This window comes from Sebastes umbrosus, chromosome 11 (assembly GCF_015220745.1).
Source record: "Sebastes umbrosus isolate fSebUmb1 chromosome 11, fSebUmb1.pri, whole genome shotgun sequence".
Lineage (NCBI taxonomy): Eukaryota > Metazoa > Chordata > Actinopteri > Perciformes > Sebastidae > Sebastes > Sebastes umbrosus.
The window spans coordinates 26,799,968-26,822,460 of NC_051279.1; the positions used below are offsets into that span (position 1 = coordinate 26,799,968).

Sequence of the window (22,493 nt, forward strand, 5' to 3'; positions counted from 1 at the left end):
TCTCCCCGAGATAGCAGGACTGTGACTCACATGTTCACGTCACAGCGGACCTGCATGCCTCTTAGAATAGCCCATCCTTTCTGCTCAGATAATGACCTTCACCATACCATCCATGATGATAGCTATTAAGGATGAGTCACGGGTGACTGGCCGTTTTATGTTTGCCCTGCACATCTCTCCCCTCTCTGACACACACATAAAAATGGGCTAACATTTGTTTTAAGCATGCACGGGAGACATATATTCATATAATGGCAATAATGTGTTTTTGCAGTAGCAGAACACGGTGCCGTACATTAGACATCATTTACCTCTGAGATGCTTCACTTTAAATGATGATGACGGCAGCGGCACACACTTGGTTGTGAGAGAAGTAGATGTGCAATACGCATAATAAAAATGTTCACATATAATTCAGCTGATTTACCCATTGCATGATGTACATAGATATACATAGCACTAGAATGTGTAATCCAAGAGGAGATATACGAGGAAACTGCAGGTTTATATCAACCCCCCAGGAAGAGCGCCGGGCTTTGAAGCAAATTTTCGTAGTGGCCAAACGGCGTTACTATACCATTTCTGTGTTCTTCATGTGACGCCATTGGGCCCAGAAAGACTTTTCCTTAGACTACCATTGGGAAAGAGACGTCTGTAACTCAACGGATCTTTTTTTTTTTTAGGTAAATCAACTTCCCAGTACGAACACTTGAATAGTCCTTATTTAAATCATTAGGTCCTAAAAGTTGTAAAATACACTAAAAGCCGAATCCAGAGTTATTTCCCTTCCTCCGTTTTATGTGAATGAGACCCAGAGCGAGGCTGGAGCGAGGGCTGGGAGGCGGAGTTAAAGGAAACGCTACTGCGCCTGCTCTATGGGCCCGTTGGATGCGGAAGATCGCCAGGTACTTTATCGCTCAGCAGTCGGGCAAATCTTGGCTTTATGCGCCACTGAGCAACACTCACAGGAATGAACGGGAGCCCGCCTATAACGCTGTATCTAGTTCTCTTTATCCTTCTGGGTGTGTCGTCTTTCTATTTACGTATTTTCACAGTTTGATACATCAACAGTTTTACGACAAACTGAGAAATTCTTGACTTGCAAAATTATCGTTTAAATTGACAAATGTTTGTCATATGTGTCATATGTGTGATTCGTGGTGCAATTCAAACAGGATCAAAAAAATATGTCTCTCTCTCTACTGTTCATATTTTTTCCGAAATAAGGTCCCATGGTGGTCCACCAGAAGGGGCGGGACTTCGCCTCTCTATTGGTGGGAGGATGCCCTGGATAGGGTGAACTGAACTCCACCTCCTCATGTGCAAACCTCGCTTTAATCCAGTTCAAAGTTGTGCATAAGATTCATATGACTAAAGGTAAAAAAAATTCGAATTTGATGTGATGCGTGTGATCGATGCTTAATGTCTACATCCAATCATACACATTTATTCTCTTCTTGTACCAAGCTTGCTAACTATTGGTCAAACTATTGGAGTTTTCCTTTAAAGCCTCGTCCTCTCATTGCTATTTTTGGAATTGGCTCTGAGCTCCCCGGGCCTTATAGAGGCTGACGCCTTCGCTTTTGCATCCCTGATTGCTCGAAGAAGAGTTTTATTGCATTGGAAACGTCCCAATCCCCCTCCTCCTCGTTCCCTGTGGCTCAATGATCTCCTTTCATTTTTACACTTTTACACAGAAAAATCAAAAGGATCGGCAGCACAATATCATAAAAGATAGATATCTGTTACTGTCTTCATTTGGTGCTCAGAATGGTGATAAAAACGTGATGTTGGCAACTGTTGGTGTTTCTCTTTTTCTCTTTCAGGCAGGGGAGCCGCTGCTGGTAGAAAGAGGGCGGCTGCTGTGAATGTGTGCAGTTATTTGCAGCAGCTGTCTGAGTTGACAATTTAACTCACCATCCTGTCTTACTGTGTGACCATGGCAACCACAGGAACCACACTGTAGGAATGTAACGCAGGGCCGAATGTTACTGGTGTCTGAGCAGTGAACAAACATCAAAACCAAACTGGTTTCAGAGCAGCTTCCAACTTTGGTTATTCAGTGTGGGTTCATAATAAACTGTGTTTAATAAGGCTAGACTTACTATTTTAATGGCATTATTTTTCCAACCCTTTCTTCTATTTTTAGATTCATACAGTAACGCTTCATTTTACAGGTCCACAAATTTCATGGTAATTAGGTGATAATTAGCAATTAACCTATTTGAAATTACTTTTGAATTACTGCCAAATTATACCAATATTAACCTCAAAATTGATCGAAAATGACTTTATTATAAACATTATTTAATAATTATATTCTAAAATAGCCTCTAATGGTTAAAATAGGGCCCTTAGGCTTGAGAAACGGCTGCTCTTCATCGTAGGTGAAAAACCAAAACTAATAGAAGACGCTTCTGATCAGCCACGAATCTCCCCATTGTGTTACTTATTGTCGACACAAATGAAACCTGGTAGCTAATGTCATGATTCAGGGAGTTTTTTAAAGAAATTTAAAAGACATTATTTGCTAATAATTATCTATTTATTAGCAGACATGGAAATAAAGCATGTCAATTAACTTTGTATTCTTTTCCTGGAAATGTATTAAATAAATTACCAGCTATAGCGGAATATAATTATTAAATAATGTTTATAATAAAGTCATTTTCGATAAATTTTTTAGGTAAATATTGGGGTAATTTGTCAGTAATTCCAAAGAAATTTCAAATAGGTTACTTGCTAATTATCACCCAATTACCGTGAAATTTGCAGACCTGTAAAATTAAGCCAGGTAGTAGAGTTCAGTAGCCTACATGTATGCACAATTACAGTATCTAATGAACTGGTTACACTGAATCATTGAATGAATCAGTACTGGTTCAGACTACACAATATATAATAGTATAATATTGACATTGAAACATTCCCTCCAATTTTAGTTGCTTTTCTAGATTTCCAAACAAACTACTGCTGTTTTGAACCACTGTCCTTTAGCAGTCAGCAGGCTTTATAATATAAGTATCTGTATGAAAGTCCAATGTAATTCAGATGGGGTTTAATGAGATGGACCAAAACATGCTCAAACAGAAGCAGAGAAATTAAAACCAGCGGCGGCCGGCTCGCTTTTGGTGGTTTGACACGTAGGAAAAAGAGCCAAACATTTAATGTAAGAGAGATCAAGTGGGGATAAAGACAGGATCACACATTTGAACCAGTTCTCATTAAAGCCATTTATTCAGTGATGAAAGAGGGAGCCATAGAAAATGTCATTAATCCACGACGTTACCACTGGAATGTTAATTCAGAGCCGGTAAAACTGCTTCGAGTGATGTCATCTGTGCTTTTCACAAAACCCAAATACCAGACGAATGTTTTGTGACAGTTTAGCTTTAGAAATGTGTCACTCAAGACAGAAAAGCCTCAGCTCGATTCCTTCATTAATGACACGTTACTTTCATCCGATGTTCATCCCTTTTTCTTTCATCTTTTGCTTCTGCTGTGCATTTCAACAATGTGCAAGGACGGGCAGAAAAAAATCTGAATATCCATATACAGTATATATATATATATATATATATATATATTTATATGGTCCATTTTCATCAAAAGGCTTCCAGGATCCGGTCCAGAAGCTATTTGCTGACAGACATTTTTAATCCCTCGATTAAAAGCAGAAAAGCTTATCTCATAAAAACAGACATCCAAATCAATCACTCGATCTGCTGCTTGCTCTCCGTAAAATATTAAAATAGGAAAAGAAAAAAAGACAGACCACGCTTCTTTCCACTAAATTGTTTGGAAAAATCATCACTTGGCTGTGCGGAAGAGGAGGAGGAGGAGGAGCGGGGGAATAATTTGTCCCTCTGTGAGGGGACATTCGGGGAGATGTTAGCGAGCGCAGACGGGAGACTGAATGAAAAACATGAATCATATTTGGAGTGACAAGCGTCCCCTTATCAACAGACAGAGCTTCGGGGACATTTCTTTTGGCGCAGATAATCAAACAATTAGCATGAATTAGACACTTTGGACATGCGTGTGTTTGCTGTCGTTTCATGCCAGTCCTACAGGGCAAACACTGATATACTGTATATATATATATATATATACAGTATATCCTTGAGGCTCATGTTTGATTCTGCACTTTCATAGTAATACAGATCAGCTGTGTAGCTTACAGCACGTCACTTTCTAATAAAGCATCCTTTGTAAAGAGTTTAGAAGTTGTACATAATGGCTTTATTAATGGTTAATAAACCATCACCTAATGCCTCATAGATCAGTTATGAGCCCTTAATAAGGACAACTTTGGGGTTACCCTGCCTCAACACAGTCTCACGGCAGTTCGTGAAATAGTCACGAAATTGAATCTATTTGATTCGTGTACATAGACACGATTTTTTTCGTGACGCTCGCACGATTTCTATGAATGACCAGCATCACTTTCGCTCTAGTCTTTTCAAAAATAAAACTACTCAGGTAGGTTTAGGAATAGATTGACTTGGTTAGGCTTAAGCAACAAAACTACTTAGTTAGGCTTAGGAAAAGATTGACTAAGTTATAAAAATATTGATAACACATTTGAAAATCACTTTTGACAAGATGTTTGACTGGTAATGGGATGACTTTTGTGATTTCAGTTGGACTTTAAGCTATATTATCACCACTGTTGGGTTTTAAAACGCCATAATAGATTGGTCCATGGACCCTGGGTGTTTTGGTTTGGACATCCAAGCTTGTCAGCTATGCTCCCGGATTAGCTGTACCATTCCATGCATTTCATATTTCCGCCTGCGGAAATATGTGTTTGACCAATGAAATTCTTTGTTCCAAGTCGTGTCTCATACCTCCAGGTATAGCTCCAGATAGCTTCCTGCCAAAACGAGGGAATGTCTTCATCGATTTGATCTCTCAACACCTGATATTATACGAGAAACACAGCGATGACTACCTCAACAACCAAATAAAGGACAGTATGTGGCTTGAGATCGCCCAGCAGCTGAGATACGATGAAGATGGTAATTTAGCTGATGCTATCGGTAAATGTTGGTCACAGAACGGGGATAGCCACAACAGCTAGCGTTCACATCAAATCTGGGATCCGATTAGTTTATGTATTGTGTTTTTGTTGTGTGGAGTGGACACGGGAACTATTTAAAATAAGGGATATTACATTTTTCTTGTGACGAAAATGGAACAATGCATGCATAGTTGTCCTGCAGAAAATTTGCATGCAGATTTTCCGTATTCCAGCACCGCATTTTCTGATGTGAATGATGTGTTTAAGTTGTTTTGGTTGGCTCAGCTCAGTCACAGGTCCCTGTTGAGCTGTAGTTTCTTGTCTCTGATGTGCTGGAGGAGAACCTTCCCTCTGTGCTCTACAGCGTGGAGGAGAGGCCTGAGACCGCTGGCCCCGCCTTGGCTGTCCCAGAATTCCCGGTCTGTGTAAAGGGAGCGTAGAAGAAGACTCCCCAGACAGCCTGACTGGAGCACCGACACCGCTCTCTCTGGAAACCTGACAACATTAACAGCATTATATATTTCATGAGTTGTAGCTTCAATACAAACAAGTCTGCAAATGTGTAAAGCCTTTCTAGCAGCCACTAGAGGCGATAATGTGTAATGTATGTACACCACAATATATAAGAGCATTTGAGAGAATTGTTTTTTTTACAACCTTATCACTAAGTCCATTCAACCCTGTCTCCTACATAATTACATTCACATTAGGGCTGTCAAAGTTAACGTTAACGTAGTTAACGCAAATTCGTTTTAACGCCACTAATTTCTTTATTTTTAGGTCTCAGTTTTAAAGCTAGAGTGAAGATGCTGGTATCATATGAAACTAGACCAACCATGTCATACTAGCCAAACTTACTCTATATTTTGGCGAGGAAAAACTGTCATGGCCATTTTCAAAGGGGTCCCTTGACCTCTGACCTCAGGATATGTGAATGTAAATGGGTTCTATGGGTACCGACGAGTCTCCCCTTTACAGACATGCCCACTTTATGATAATCACATGCAGTTTGGGGCAAGTCATAGTCAAGTCAGCACACTGACACACTGACAGCTGTTGCTGCCTGTTGGGCTGCAGTTTGCCATGTTATGATTTGAGCATATATTTTATGCTTAATGCAGTACCTGTGAGGGTTTCTGGACTATATTATAGTTGCATTAACGCATTAAAGAAATTAGTGGCGTTAAAACAAATTTGCATTAAGGAATTATTATCGAGGTAGCTGCCCTAGTTGTTACGTTGTCGGGTTACGTTGTCACGTTACATTGTCGGGTTATGTTGTCGGGTTACGTTGTCGGGTTACGTTGTCACGTTACGTTGTCGGGTTACGTTGTCGGGTTACGTTGTCGGGTTACGTTGTCGGGTTACGTTGTCGGGTTACGTTGTCAGGTTACGTTGTTAGGTTATGTTGTTCCATTACGTTGTGAAATTACATTGTTACGTTGTTATGTTACGTTGTTAATTTGCGTTGTTAGGTTACGTTGTTAGGTTACGTTGTATCATTACGCTGTTCCATTACGTTGTTCCATTATTTTGTTACTTTACGTTGTGACATCACGTTGTTACATTATGGTGTTATGTTACGTTGTTATTTTCTGTTGTTACATTATGTTATTATTTTAACACAATCCATGATGCTTTGTCTAACCTTAACCAAGTAGTTTTGTTGCCTAAACCTAACCAATCGTTTCTTAACGTTAACCACGTGTCATTGTGCATTTCTGCAAGCGTGATACAAGGCTGATATGAAACATATTTATGAAAAATGTTTTTGGTTCAGAAACATTGACATTTAATATATCCCATGGTTCACAGAAATGCACAATGACAACATTTTTTTCTGGCGTCGAAGCTGAAAAATACACTCCTTTTATGTTGTTTCATATTATTCAGTGATGGGAATTAATACAAGACTTTAACTTTGTATTTCCATTCAGTTTCACGTCCAGGCTCAAGATATTTAAGAGCATTTTATGGAGCAGCTTAGTAATCCAAAGTGACGGACAAAGGGGGATTTCTATCAGACCGGATTCATTCAGCATATTGAATAGCCGGCTAATTGAATGCACACTAATCTAATCAGACAGACATTGTAACAAACACTAACAAGCTTCCACTGGACGTTTCTGTGCTGCTGATGTGAAAGCTGTTCACCAGGGAAATATGTTGTTAGATGTCTTTTACTCTTCTCTTGAAACATTTCCTTACATCAGTGTTTGTGAGCCCAAAAGAGTTTCAGACTCAAAAAATATCTCTAATTTGCATCCTCCTGCTTTAAAATAGTGCTTTGTACTCTTGTAGTAGAAAACAAACAAGTGCCAGTACTCCTCTAATTCAAATGTTGGTGTGTGTATCGGTCGCTATCAGCTATCTCTTGTGATTTATTCCTATTCATTTATTATTTCTTTAAGCATGTTATACTGTATCAGTCATAACCAGCTGTGGTTTTATTGCTATATTATTATACTTGGGCTATACATCATCTATAGTAGGCCTATAACACTCCAATAATATTCACACAGGAACATTATAGGGTTAAGGTGGTGTGTTTAGTGTTAATAGTTATTTTACTTTCCTGTGTTATTTGTAGATTATAGTAGGGTATCATTCAGGTTTTAGGAGCAGCGTCCCAGTCAGGATGCTCCTACATATTATACAGAGACACATTCTGAATATCTACAGTGAGTAAAAGATACCAGGAGATATACAGAAAACCTGATATGGAGAGGGCAGCTTGTGAGAAGTGCTGTAACGCAAGAAAAAGACACGGTACGCCAAAAAAATATCTCAAATTTGCATCCTTGTGCTTTAGGCCCTCTCTACACGTATATAGATATTTTACAAATGGATATTTTCCTCTACGTTTGGCCTCTCGTCCACACACAAACAAAGTTTTGGGTCACAAAAACAGAATTTTGGGAAACGATGACGTCCTCTCCTCATTTTGTGCCATTTGTTGCTTTGTGTAATGAGCATGCGCCAGAAGTAATAACAGAGATGACGGACTACCGGCATTTTTATGTTAGCATTGCTCGGACTAATTACCGTTTTACATTTGAAAAATATTACAGTCACAGGAGGCCAAAGCAGGAACACATTAAACATGTGGAGCCCAAACGGTGATTGACTGCTTTTGGGCGACTGAAGGTGAGGTTTTGGAGCACTCAGAAGAGCTGTGGACATAAACCTAAATGACCTCCCTTTCGTCATTTCTGCATGTAAAGAAACAGTTGATGACAACAGAGTGATGACAGGAAGCCCACCCCTTCCCCCCACCCCCAAACCAACAATAACTTGTTATCCAACTGACTGTAGTGAAGCCAAAGGAAACGGAGAGAGGAGGGTGGAAACAAAATTCCTTAACTTTTAACTTGTGATCTCACTCGTGGTGACGTGTAAATATTACGGCGAGCGTTTGGAGTCGTTTTTGTGTTCGAGTGTGGACGGAGATATTTTGTAAAACAAAGGTCGTGTGGACATTTTTTTTTTTTCAAAACGGGAAATTATCAGTTTTTAAAAATATCTGTAGACGTGTAGACAGGGCCTAGAAATAGTGCTTAGTACTCACTCATCAATGCCCTCAACCAGCCTGAAGTTGAGGTTGTTGGTGGACTGCTCTGGTCTGCCGGCGTTGTCTATGAACACCAGTCTGGAGGGATCGGCCTTCCTCACCTGAACACACACACACACACAGTCGTGTTAACATAATTTTAAAGGACATTACATTGACTTAGATTTACTCCTGGAGACTTACACTAACCCTAACCATAACCGGTTAAGGTTAGAACAAGTCTTCACCCTTGTGATTTACTTTATTTATTTGTGAAGAATTAAAAACATTTTTTTGAGTGGTCGGAAGACTAGAAAAGTGCAAGTGCAAGTCATGTTAACAGCTGAGAAGGAATATTGCCTCTTTTGGAATAAGGGCAAAAAACTGAATATTTTGTGCATGTAAACGTAGTCATACTGTCATTTCTTACTGGGACACTTGAATAGAACAGAAACATTGATAATGTTATTGGTAACACCTGTGTTTTTCCTACTATGACAAGTCAAAATGTCTTCTATCCTGACGTTTGAACATTAAGTGCGTTACAAAACCAGCTTGGAATACGATTATATGAATATCTCTGTGAGCCTATACGACAAAAACAACAATAATTTTAAAGGTCCCATATTATAAAAAAGTGAGATTTTTTAATTTTTATTTTGTTTTTTTATTATAAAGCAGGCCTATATAAATACTGTGAAAGTATCGAAACACTCAATCCACAGGGAAATACACACAGCCCGTATTCAGAAACTCTGCATTTGAAACAAGCTGTCAGGATTTCTGCCCATCGTGATGTCACAAATCTACGATATTTAGACCCTTGACCCAATTTTAAACATAAACATTCTAAATATGTTCCAGTTTATTCCTGGTGGCAGTGTATGTGAATGTCATCAGCTGACAGGAAGTACACATGGACCCCAGCTGTTGCCTAGCAACGCAATTCTGTTGCAATTCCGTCAAAATGCGCCAAAACGGAGCGTTTCAGACAGAGGGTAAATACAGGCATATTCAGGCTGAGAGTATGAGGAAAATAATGTTTTTTTTTAACATTACAGCATGTAAACATGTTCTAGTAGAAACATTAAACACAAGTATGAACCTGAAAATGAGCACGATATGGGACCTTTAAGACTGCTGTGATTTTCACACAAACAGCTTTATCTATTTTTACACATTGCAGCGAACAATACGAATCATATATGTAACATAACAAGCACCTCCATAGAAACATCTGTCAGACTGAGAGCTCATCCACTCGCTGTGAACAACACCTAGCCTACATCAACACTGCTGGCAGCATAATATATGCTTGTATTGTATATCATTTAAATACAGATCCATTCTCCTGTGTTGCCATGGAACAACAAAAAACAAACAGGGCAGCCGCGGTGGATTTCATTTTCTTCACTCCTCAAATATGATGAATAATGATTTGACAATAACAGAAAACAGTGACGACCAGTTCTGAAATGAAACAACTGTTTGGCAAGGCATGGAGAAAATCTCATTTTGTATTTTTACCAACACATCAATCAAAGCAAAGAGCAGTAAACATGTCCTTTGACTGAGAATAATTCATAACTGCAGATAAAGAGAAAACACCCCAAAGGCCTTGTAATGTTTCAGGACATAAATCACTTTAATAATGGCACAAAACTGTCTGTAGACTTGAAATAACATCGGTAGTGTTTGTGATACGTACCAGGATGTGAACCAGCAGCAGGTTCTTGGTGTTGCTACACTTAGCGTGCAGCAGATTCTCCACACACAGCTCTGTCGGATCAGGTGTGAAGCCACAGCAGTACCTGTCTAGCCGGTCGTTCACCTGCAGCAACAGACACAGAGCACACAAATTAATCACACTTTTTTTATCTGTTCAAAATATACCTTAAGTTGGGCATACACTGTACGATTTTAGCCCGTTTCTGGCCCGAATTTTGAGCCATATGACTAATTTTAGAGTGAGTCAAAATGAGTCGTACCGAATTTCAGCTTTGTCGGCCATCGTTTGCCGTGCAGTGTACAGGGAAGACCGAGGACCGATTAACTCCTCCCGACCGGACATCGGACGGATTTCTGAAATGTCAGAAATGTTGGCTCTCACACAGTTGAAGCAGAGCCACGAGCAGATTCCCCAACGTCAGCGCCTTTTTTTTCTACTTTTCTCACAGTAATCAGAGCGCAGCTATCAAGATAACAACGTACAATAGATGGACGGGCCGTCTTTTTCTCTATTTTACATGTACAGTGTGAGCGCTCAGGTCGTGGCTGACGATGGGATCGTAAAGTGTGAGCACTTAAATCGTGAGCTTTGGCTTTACATCGCAAACGATCTCCTCGTACAGTAGGAGTAGGAAGTACACGACAATATTTCTATATCGTAGTGTATGCACAGCTGTAAAGGGAGATTTGTCAAGTATTTAATACTCTTATCAACATGGGGGTGAGCAAATACACTGCTTCATGCAAATGTATGTATTTATTACTGGAAATCAAATAACAACACAAAACAATGACAAGATATTTTTTACATCAATCAAAGATAAGATGCTTAGGGTTACCATAAGAAACATGACAACTAATTTGCTGGTTTGATATAAATGTATGTACATTGTGGAAATAGCATTTGCATGTAAGTTGTTTTTTTTAAGAACCTCTGACCTCATTGTGCACCACCCATTTCTCTAACCAAAGCTATACTACGCCCTTTTGACAGTGTGAGTTGAAACAGAGATCAGAAGAAAAGGTTATGAGGCAAAGACAGACTTTAGCTTTTGGTTCCCACTGTAAATCGTGTTGGAATAAGCAGCCAGTGTTAGTGATGTGCTTCTGGCTCCCAGTCTGACAGATAATGTCATGCAGTTATCAGTACGAAAACAGACGACACCCACACTGACACTTAGTGAAATCACATGAATATCAAGTGAAACAAACAGGGAATAGCTTTAATGACTAGCGATACACTGACATTCACTTCAAGACGAATCATCACAGATGAAGCACTGACGATTATAACATCATAAAACTGGATAGATAGATAGATAGATACTGTATATGAGAGCATTTCAACTTTTTGAGCACACTTTACTAGTATGTATGAAAGCTTTTCATTAGTTATCATGAGAGCTTTTCACATGTTCTTACTCCCAACTCGTCAAATACCGCCGCTTAATTAGTGGCCATACGCTTCAAACTATGACGCTCTATGTGCCCCCCTAGCGTCAGTTTTACATGTCAGGGACGGCGTGTCAGTTTGGTCAGTTTGCATACAGTCTGTTTTCAAAATAAACTTCCAACATAGGTTTACTTAGTTGTTAAATTTACAACAAAACTACTTGCTTAGGTTTAGGGAAAGATTGTGGTTTGGGTTAAAATAAGTAACTTTCTTACATAAAATAACTACGCTTGTTATGTAACTAGCGTTACTAAACTACGGTAAAATAACTCAACATTGACATTTGGTTTGAACAAGAACAGCGGTCTCCTGGGTGAAAGTCTTGTGTTTGTTTGACTTGTCCTTCCTATAAGCGAACTTTTTCGCTCTTTATACTACGTCATTTGTTCTGAGTGTCTTATAACAATATAATTACAGTACACAAATGTAATGTTTAGTGGTACGTACGTCTGTGTTTAGTGTTTACTACTGTTGCCAGGCAGGCTACTTTCTTTTCCGGTATCACTCGTTGACTTCTGGCTTATCCACAGAATATTTTGTTGGTACGCCCCCCTGGCGTTTCGGAGCATATTGCAAGCTAACAATGCTCGCAAGCGCCATCTACAGATGCCCGCGCCAGGGTGTTTAAACACAGCTTGTGACTGACACACAAGAAGCAAACAGATGTAGCCTTGATGAGATCTGCCCTCAGCTCCACTGCAGGGTTTGGCTGTTTGTGAGGGTTTGTGTCTTTGCTCTCCCATTGTGCTTATGTGTGTGAGTGTGTGAGTGTGTGCATCACTGCACTTGTGACTCACACAACCCCGGTGCCCTCAGGTCAGCGATGTGTGTGTGTGTGTGTGTGTGTGTGCGTGTGTGAGATAGAGAAGGGTTTTGTGTTTTACTGTGCAGTAAAGCTGAACCTCCACTGTTTCTTCTCACTTGTGTGGTGCTTTCAGGAGACTTCACACCCTGCTGACACATTTCCATCCCACACTGGAACACTGATTGTGAGTTCAGTCCAGCAGCCTTGTGGAGACTGAGCCAATATTGACTTACACTGCCACTGAACACCGGCAAGCCTCGGGGAAAGACAAGATGTGGTGCTCTGCTGTGGTCAGAGTCAACACAATATTAAAGTGGATGTGGGGAGTCGGATTCACTGTAACACAAATCTCTATATTCAGCAGAATAAGGCTGTGCATCATCTGATGATCAGCAGGACATTCAACATTGTTATTTCACCTCATCTGCATACAGTCTCCTCCAACAGTGTTTCAGTGTCTGGTGCTAACTGTGCTGTTTCTTTATTGAACTTCTCTGTGTGCACTAGTCAGTCAAACAGTGTGGGCAGTATGTGCTGACTTAATATGATGGACTATCGTCTCGTATCAGCTCTGGGTGACCACAGACAGCTACAATATTCTTTTCCTTCATTTCTGATTCAACAACGTCAGGATGTCAGTGACGACAGGGGGAGAATTCTCAACGCCGACAGGCTTTCGTGACACACGGAACGCAAATTTCTCACTTGAGTTGAAATATTTCAACTCCCGCATATATGTGAATTTAGCGTGTTCGGCGCAAATTTGCGTAGTATTCGCCTCTTTGCATTGACTTTGTAACTCCTCGTTTCAAATTCACGAATCAGCCGTTCATCGCATGTTGCAGAGCTTTCAAAGCGAACGACAAAAATAAATAGAACAGACAAAAGTTCAGCTGAAAACGGCACGCAGCGCTTCGTCGCTCGCAGCCAGTTACGACATTCCAATAGAAAACAATGCAATCAAACTGATTTTGTCACAGCGTACCTCTCTGGGTTGTACACATTACTTTCCCTCTCGATTTTTTTTGTGAATCCCCAACTTTAAAGTTCAAACTGCACCTATGCTTTTTAACTGATTTCAGACTATAATCTAAGTCCATCGCACACATGCTGAGTGTGCTGAGCTTCGGTGGATTTTCCCTCACAGTCGTAGCAGGAAGTGCTATAGGTAGCAGTCTGGAGCAGTGTCCCTTTCATTTTGAAAACCTGCACTCACACTGTCACCTTATCCTCAGTTCCCCTATCCTCCCCAGGGTGCCCTCCACTGCCGCTGTGTGTGTGTGTGTGTGTGTGTGTGTGTGTGTGAATCACTGATGGGGTGTCCTTCACGCTGCTCTTCCTGCCCCTGTGGTGTTTGGTTCCCTGCTATCAGAGCCCAGGGAGGTGTTAAGGGAGCAGGTAGGAACAAGTGTTCAGAGGTGTGCTCATCGGCTCTCAGCAGATCAATAGGAGGCTATTAGAGCTTGGCCCTGTTACAGGGATTGACTTCTGGCAGCGAGGGGGGGAGAGAGCTGCCTCATGGGTTATTCATATCAACCCCACACACACACACACACACTGATGGGTGTTAGAAACACATTCCATCTTAGTGTGCGGACAGAACAAAGCAGGACAAAATTACTTGTGTAGGTTGTAAAATCAGTGACAGGGTGCACTGTGTGTCAGAGCAAACTCAACACTGAGGAGGTGAAATGTGAAAATAACAATGTGAAATGTTAACAATAGTCCCGCTGGAAGACTGAGCCTGACAGAAATACATTTACAGTGTGTGCTCATATATGACAGCAGCATTAAATACATGGATGTTGCTATGCAAAGACACAGATATACAGAAAGACAGTATATTACCATATGAGACAAAGAAAAGCAGCAAATCCTTAACTATCAAAATAATAGCTGTATTTTCTGAATCAATCGATCATTTAAAGGTTCAGTATGTAGGATTTGGCGACATCTAGAGGTGCGGTTGCAGATTGCATCCAACTGAGTAACCCTCCGCTCACTCCTCCCTTTCCAAGACTGCGGTAACGTGAGCCGCCAAATGCAAATCAATGGAAATGCCGTTCGCCTCGCTCGGAGGCCATCCATACCATAATAGCACTACTTTAGGAGCAACGGAGGTCAGACGACGGCTGGCGGTATGCCCAAAATAGCTCCTCCCACTTTGCAACTCTGTTCAAACAGGAGGAAATAGTGCTTGTTTCTAATAGTTTGTGGACAACAATGGAGCTCTTTGGCACAGAGGAATAACATACAGTATATCAGGCTTTCATACACACACAATGTAGTACTTGTTAGTCGATGCATTCATTGCTGATTTGGGTTTCTTTATGGGATTTGTAGATTGTGAGAAAAATCATTGAATATCAGCAGATTTATCCTTTAAAGTATTATTATTCACATCAAAAATGTGTCATTAAATGCTTGTCTTCTTACAATCCATTAGGGTTGGGTGATATTGAAATTCCCCTACTGACAATATTGCTTTAAGAAAAACAACGATATACGATACTATTGTCCAATACAGGCTTGCAATGCACTGACGATAACCTTGCAGTATCTGCGGCTTGGTAAGTCATATTAGCGATCTAATGTATTCACCATTTCCTCGAAACTGGCTTTTTCAACTGTATGGATGGAAACCATTTCTTTTACAATGTACCTGGTAAAACGTGTGTGTGCAGCACCACCAGAGTCTAACAAGCTGCTGCAGGTACACGATATTCAACCGACTGTGCTTTCAAACGCATCACACTGGGGAATAATTAAACACAGATTCCACATTTAAACAGTGAAATCATTTGCGTCCCGAGCTCCATCAAAGCTGCTGAAACTTTTTACTTTAAGCAGAACTCAAACACCATTTCCTCGGGATAATCACAGCAATATTTCCAGTGGTGTAAACAGGATTATTGTGGGGGAGCTTTGCGATTACGCTCTGATGTAAGCCGCCAGAACTGGCTTTGCTCACTGTATTTGTAGTCGTGGCTTCATAGTGTGCATGCAAACATACCCAAATATGAATCATGAGTAAACAAACATAAATATAGGCTCTGTAATAATGGAAAGCAGGACACTGCGAGTTACTAATTTACTATAAACAAAGCCAGGAGATATAATTGTCTTCTACAGTGAGAATGCTACAGTGAAGAGAGCTGCAGCCTCCCAGCCGTTTCTGTTCCTCAGCCATGATTGTGTCATGTGATGCAGGGTTTCCTGCAGTGTTGTCATGGCACTGTGCCTCTGTAGAGAGGTGCTAAATCATAGTGAAAGTGGGGGTGATTGTGCCATGCTATGCAATTGCAAAGTCAGCCACTCAACCTCGCTGCAATCACTTGGGTAAAATCACCCGGCAGGATATTTCTTTTCGAATGAAAAATACTCTCAAAATTCTCCCACACACCTTTAGGGCCTAATTTTACTCCTTCCTCAGGGCACATAAATCGCTCCAAACGGCTCCTGACTTTCAGTACTACGTTGTGAATCTCAGGCTCTGCTGAGGTGTTCAGGAGCTCAGACATCACCGGAGCAGAAACACCAAGCAATTTTAATCGATTACATTACTAATGATGATTAATCGATGATCACTGAGATCCTAATTCTGACTAACTTTGGAGAATGGGTGTATAAAGAGAGCTCAGCCCATAGACTCTATATAAGAAATGGATGTAGTCACCGTCACCCATTGCTTTGTGGACTACTGTTTTGAAGCCTCGAGTTCGGCATTTTGGCTGTCGCCGTCTTGGTTTTTTGGAACCAGGATTGACACGAGAGGGTGGAGCTAAGTACAACCAAACACTGAATAAGACATCTTTAGTAGAGTTGTTCCGATTCCGATACCAGTATTGGAAATGCATCCGATACTGCCCAAAATTTGGAATCGGTTATCGGCGAGTACGCCAGTCTATGCACCGATCTATCTACCTATCTATCTATCTATCTATCTATCTACAGTGTAGTCGTTTAGCATAGAAACAACAGCTCTGGCAGAATCATTAGCAGCTGACACCTCATGAACGAGCTCCACTCAAAATGTAAATCCAAAGACGCACAAATACACACACACACACATACACACACACACACACACACACACACACACACACACACACACACACGCACACACACACACACACACACTAATATCCAGGACGAGAGCTGTATTGGATTTTTAATTGAACGAACAGCGCCGCATCCATACCCACAGACACTGACACATCAATACACCCTGGACTGGACACACACAAAAACACACGTACACACTTTTAGTCTTGTAGGCATTGCTCATTAAGTTGAACAGTATGTAGAAATAATAAACCTGGTAGTTTTGGCCTGCTGTGACCTCTGCACCTTTTCATCAGTCTGAAATTAATTATCTGATATCTATTCTTGTATATATATATATATATATATGTGAATATATATATTTAATAGGGCTGTCAATCGATTAAAATAATTAATCGCGTTTAATCGCAAATTAAACACACATTTTTTTTATATCTGTTCAAAATGTACCTTAAAAGGAGATTTGTCAAGTATTTAATACTCTTATGAACATGGGAGTGGACAACTATGCTGCTTCATGCAAAGATATGTATATATTTATTATTGGAAATCAATTAACAACACAAATCGATTACAAATATTGTCTAGAAACCCTCACAGGTACTGCATTTAGCATAAAATCCTAACATGGCAAACTCAAGCCCAACAGGCAACAACAGCTGCAGGGACCTCTTTGAAATTGGCCATGCCAGTTTTTTCCAAAATTATTTAGCCTTCGCAACAAGTTAGTATGACATGGTTGGTACCAATGGATTCCTTAGGTTTCTAGTTTCATATGATACCAGTATCTTCACTCTACCTTTAAAACTGAACCTGCTACAACTTAAAAATCGCAGTTTGCATTTATGAGTTAAAGAAATTAGTGGCGTTAAAACAAATTTGCGTTAACACGTTATTATCACGTTAACTTTGACAGCACTAACTAAACATTGCTGTTCCACTATATGGTTTGACCAGGCCTTTAGACTCCCTCTATAGTGCCACATGTACCTGGTGCTCGAACCTCCAAGGGAACCGTTTGGAAACGTCTGTGATGCATTTTACTGAACATTGCTGTAAATACTGTAATGACAACAGCCTGATGTCTCTTTCCTGTTTCATGCAGGAATCCTGACTCCGGCTACCCTGTCTAGGATGGAAATCATTTATTTTCCACTCTGCAATAATTAAAAGATTATGTTATTTGTGCAGTTTGTGGTTGTATCTCCCTCCTACAGGAGTTAGCCACAGTGTGAGATAAAAAGCACTTATCTTACCTGTAATAGGAAGTCAAAGAGAGCCAGTCTCCCCCACTCTGAGTGGTGAACTCCCACACAGGGCGCTGATCTCAGGTCTGCTTCACTCCCACAGTGGGCCTGCAGCAGCTTCTGGTACTGGACCCAGCTGAGCGGCACCGAGTTCTGGTCGTTGTCTCCATCAGCCAGGTGCTGAATATCTGGATCCCACCACACTACAGGTCTGGGGGTACCGCTGGTGTATCGATACGGTAAAATGTCACTGTGGAAAGTCCTCAGCACCGCAGGGAGACTCCTGTTGAGTCCCAGCACCCTGTCCAGGTGGAAGGCTAACACCTCAAACCAGTCGTCGGTGCGTTTGATCAGGGAACAGCGACCCTGCTGGCAGCGCTCACTGTGGGTTTCTGGATGTCTGAGGCCAGGTCCATGCTCAGGGGAACCCCTCTTCTGTGATGGAGAAATACAGTTGATGCTTTACATTAAGTTTTCATTAATAAAACACCATTTACTATTAGACACCACACCCAACATCTAGTGCCTCAGGCTACAGCCATGAATATTTAGTTGAAATGGCTTCAATTCTGATAATGTGAATGTATATAAAATAGGGCTGTCAATCGATTCAAATATTTAATCGCAATTAATTGCATGATTGTCCATAGTTAATTATCAATTACAATTAATCTCAAATTAATCGAACATTTTTATCCGTTCAAAATGTACCTTAAAGGGGGATTTGTCAATTATTTAATACTCTTAACAACATGTATTACTGCTATTATTAGTAGTAGTCGTCATATTTCTATTGTTATAACTGCTATTATTAGTAGTAATCATATTTCTATTATTATTACTGCTATTATAATTAGTAGTCATATTTCTATTATCATTACTGCTATTATTAGTAGTAGTCATATTTCTATTATTATTACTGCTGTTATTACTGCTATTATAATTAGTAGTAGTCATATTTCTGTTATTATTACTGCTATTATTAGTAGTAGTCATATTTCTATTATTATTACTGCTATTATAATTAGTAGTAGTCATATTTCTATTATTATTACTGCTATTATAATTAGTAGTCATATTTCTATTATCATTACTGCTATTATTAGTATTAGTCATATTTCTATTATTATTAATGCTGTTATTACTGCTATTATAATTAGTAGTAGTCATATTTCTGTTATTATTACTGCTATTATTAGTAGTAGTCGTCATATTTCTATTGTTATAACTGCTATTATTAGTAGTAATCATATTTCTATTATGATTACTGCTATTATAATTAGTAGTCATATTTCTATTATCATTACTGCTATTATTAGTAGTAGTCATATTTCTATTATTATTAATGCTGTTATTACTGCTATTATAATTAGTAGTAGTCATATTTCTGTTATTATTACTGCTATTATAATTAGTAGTAGTAGTCATATTTCTATTATTATTACTGCTATTATAATTAGTAGTAGTCATATTTCTGTTATTATTACTGCTATTATTAGTAGTAGTCATATTTCTATTATTATTACTGCTATTATAATTAGTAGTAGTAGTCATATTTCTATTATTATTACTGCTATTATAATTAGTAGTAGTCATATTTCTATTATTATTACTGCTATTATTAGTAGTAGTCATATTTCTATTATTATTAATGCTGTTATTACTGCTATTATAATTAGTAGTAGTCATATTTCTGTTATTATTACTGCTATTATAATTAGTAGTAGTCATATTTCTGTTATTATTACTGTTATTATTAGTAGTAGTCATATTTCTGTTATTATTACTGCTATTATAATTAGTAGTCATATTTCTATTATCATTACTGCTATTATTAGTAGTAGTCATATTTCTATTATTATTACTGCTATTATAATTAGTAGTAGTCATATTTCTATTATTACTGCTATATAACTGCTATGATATTTAGTAGTGGTCATATTTCTATTATCACTCTATTATATCCACCACTATTGATTATTGTTATTAGTCCTATTTGTATTACTACTTATACTACTTATGGTCAATGTATGTGGTTGGGAGATGAATTCTTTGAAAACACACATCCATCTACATTGTGTGACATTTCAACTGATCTCCTAACATGTCATTAAGAACTGCGTACCTGCTGGTGAGCGGGAGGATCCAGCGCTACCTGGAGCACCTGACCATGTGCAGGCACCCTGGCCTTACTGACCACCTCGCCCTCAGCTAGGAGCTCCATCTTCTGGACGTCATCCTCGCTGAGCCAGGGAAGAGGCCGGAGATCTGAACTAATCCTGACCCTCCTGTGGTCAGTGTCTGGGAAGTCCTGGTCTCTAAAGCTCCGACACCAGCCGCCGTCATCTTTCTTTACGGCTGCCTCTGGTTTGGACAAAGCCTTTCTACGGTCCAGCGACCCAGGATTCTTCCTCTCTTCGGAGGGATCCTCGGAGAGATTATGGTGTTTCTTTAGATCCCTGGAGGGCTTTTTCACAGCCGGCTGCTCCTTACCGACTTTGTCAGATTTCCCAGAGTGCCTTGTTGCTTGTCTGTGTTTTTCCAAAGCCTGGTGATGTTCAGCGAGCTTTGCACTTGTATGGCTGCCATGTATTTGTGTGTGTGCATTCCTGTCCCATCTGCCTGCCTGTCTGTCTGCAGCTCGTCTGCCATTTATTAGGCTATCTGCTGCGGCGGGGATATGTGCCGCTGTGGATTTGCTCCTTTCAAGATGAATGTAGGTCTGAGCAGTGTGCTTTACCACAGCGCTGTGGTTGCTTAGCTTAATTCTATGCTTTGGCCCTGCGTTGTTGACTGTAAACTCTGGGAGATGGGGACCGTGATGACTGGTTGGATGCTGGATGGCGCCCGCCGTCTCTTTCCTTTTGGAAGCGATGCCTTTGTTTTTCTGTTTATTCCTGCGCAAGCCTGCGTGACTTCTCTCTTTGATGCTGTTTTTGTCATCGCCAGCGGCGTCCCCGAAAGGTTTCGGTGCCACTGAATGTTTAGACGTCTCTTTCAGAGTGCTGGATTTCCAGGCCCCGCTGTGGATGCGAGCGAGCGGCTGCTGGAAGGCAGCGGCCGGATGGGGCTCCACGACTCTGGGCCTGGATCTGAACTCCCCGGCGGAGCTCAGGGCCCGGGACGACCGCCAGTCAATGTCAGCGCGCGGCAAAGGAAGGGGGAGAGTCAACGTCATCACAGAGATCGTGAGGAAGAGGAGGAAGAGGGGGGAGAAGAGGAGTAGCCACTTTTGACCACAGCAGAGTTTTGACCACGCTCGCCAGGCCTGGAGAGGAAAAAAATAAATAGACAGAAAGAAACACAAGTTAGAGGGAGACCAACAGAACCATGATTATAATGGAGTGGTACCACGAATTGCAAAGATAGCATTTGCACTAAACAGAATGGAGCGCTCAGATTCCTGTGGGGTTAACCAAAGCATGTGGGAAGCAAATGTGTTCATGATTCACACAAGGGAGTAGAAAAACAAACTGTGCTGTGGCACATCATTCTGTTCTGTGACATCATCACAATAGGGATGTGTGACCTTTGAGTGTTTATTACCCAAAATGGAAATGAGACAGAAAAGCAGGGATTTAGGTGACAAAGAGGGAGCAGAGCTGAAACATCCTGTTTATGCTGCACAAATCTGAATATGTAAGCGGCAAGAATATAAAGCTTGCGTCGGCCGGCTCTGTGTTTCCAGTAGCTTACAGCAGAATTGGACTTATCCAGCTGAGACCAATAGCGGTGTGCCCATAATTCAGTGCTGCTTCCTGCACGCAATGCACAGCAAGAGGAAAAAGCCATATTTCACACACACACACAAACACCTACACACACACAACACCCTGTCACTGGCCCAATACGGCGTACTGTACACTCACTGAAGGCTCCATAAAAGTGATTTTGCTTCAGGAATTCAAAATGCTGGCCCTTTATTTACTGTGGACTCAGGCTGACATATTATGAACTCCTTCCATTTGATACCTTTGAACAGAGGCAGCAAAATGGTAGCTCTATGAAACATCCAATAATAAAACCAGAATAAAGTCTTGGCGAGATTTATTGTTGAGTATTCCAGGGTTTGTGTTGGAAGAAGCCTCCATAGCAACACTTATTTTATGAGACCCCAAACATCTGAACAGAGACTGCAAATAAAATTATACTAGACCAGTGTACATGTACTGACAAGCACTAGAAAAAACAGATCATATTCCCCCCAGGCTATTAAATAGGCGTTATCAGTCGCTATAAGCCCCATAGATGTGGGTCAATAGGGGCCTACTACACCCACTAGTAGGTTTTTATCATCTATTCACATGGTAGATCACCACTAGCGACCATAGTAATTATGACAGGAGCAGAAGCGGAAGTAAGGCGCTTTAGTATAGACAGTGTGAAATATTCATATTCATTCAGTTATATTTCTATTATTATTACAGCTATTATTACTGTTATTAGTAGTAGTAGAAGTAGTCATGTTTCTACTATTACTGCTATTATTATTATTATAAGTAGTCAAATTTCTATTATTATTACCGCTATTATTACTGTTATTATTATTATTAGTTGTAGTCATATTTCTATTATTACTGCTATTATTAGTAATAATAGACATATTTCTATTATTATTACTG

The 22,493-nt window shown here is 40.1% G+C and overlaps 1 protein-coding gene across 1 annotated transcript in view; it reads right to left on the reverse strand.

The window, feature by feature from the left end:
- Positions 1-4,563: 4,563 nt before the first annotated feature.
- Positions 4,564-22,493, reverse strand: part of gask1a (golgi associated kinase 1A) — a 38,043-nt gene continuing 20,113 nt past the window's right edge. The window contains exons 2-6 of the mRNA XM_037783569.1: positions 19,997-21,139; positions 17,881-18,306; positions 10,282-10,404; positions 8,592-8,695; positions 4,564-5,518 (exon numbers count right to left, since the gene is read on the reverse strand). Of these exons, the coding sequence (XP_037639497.1) occupies positions 5,314-5,518; positions 8,592-8,695; positions 10,282-10,404; positions 17,881-18,306; positions 19,997-21,139 (2,001 nt within the window). The 3' untranslated portion in view covers positions 4,564-5,313. The remainder of the gene's footprint in view (positions 5,519-8,591; positions 8,696-10,281; positions 10,405-17,880; positions 18,307-19,996; positions 21,140-22,493) is intronic.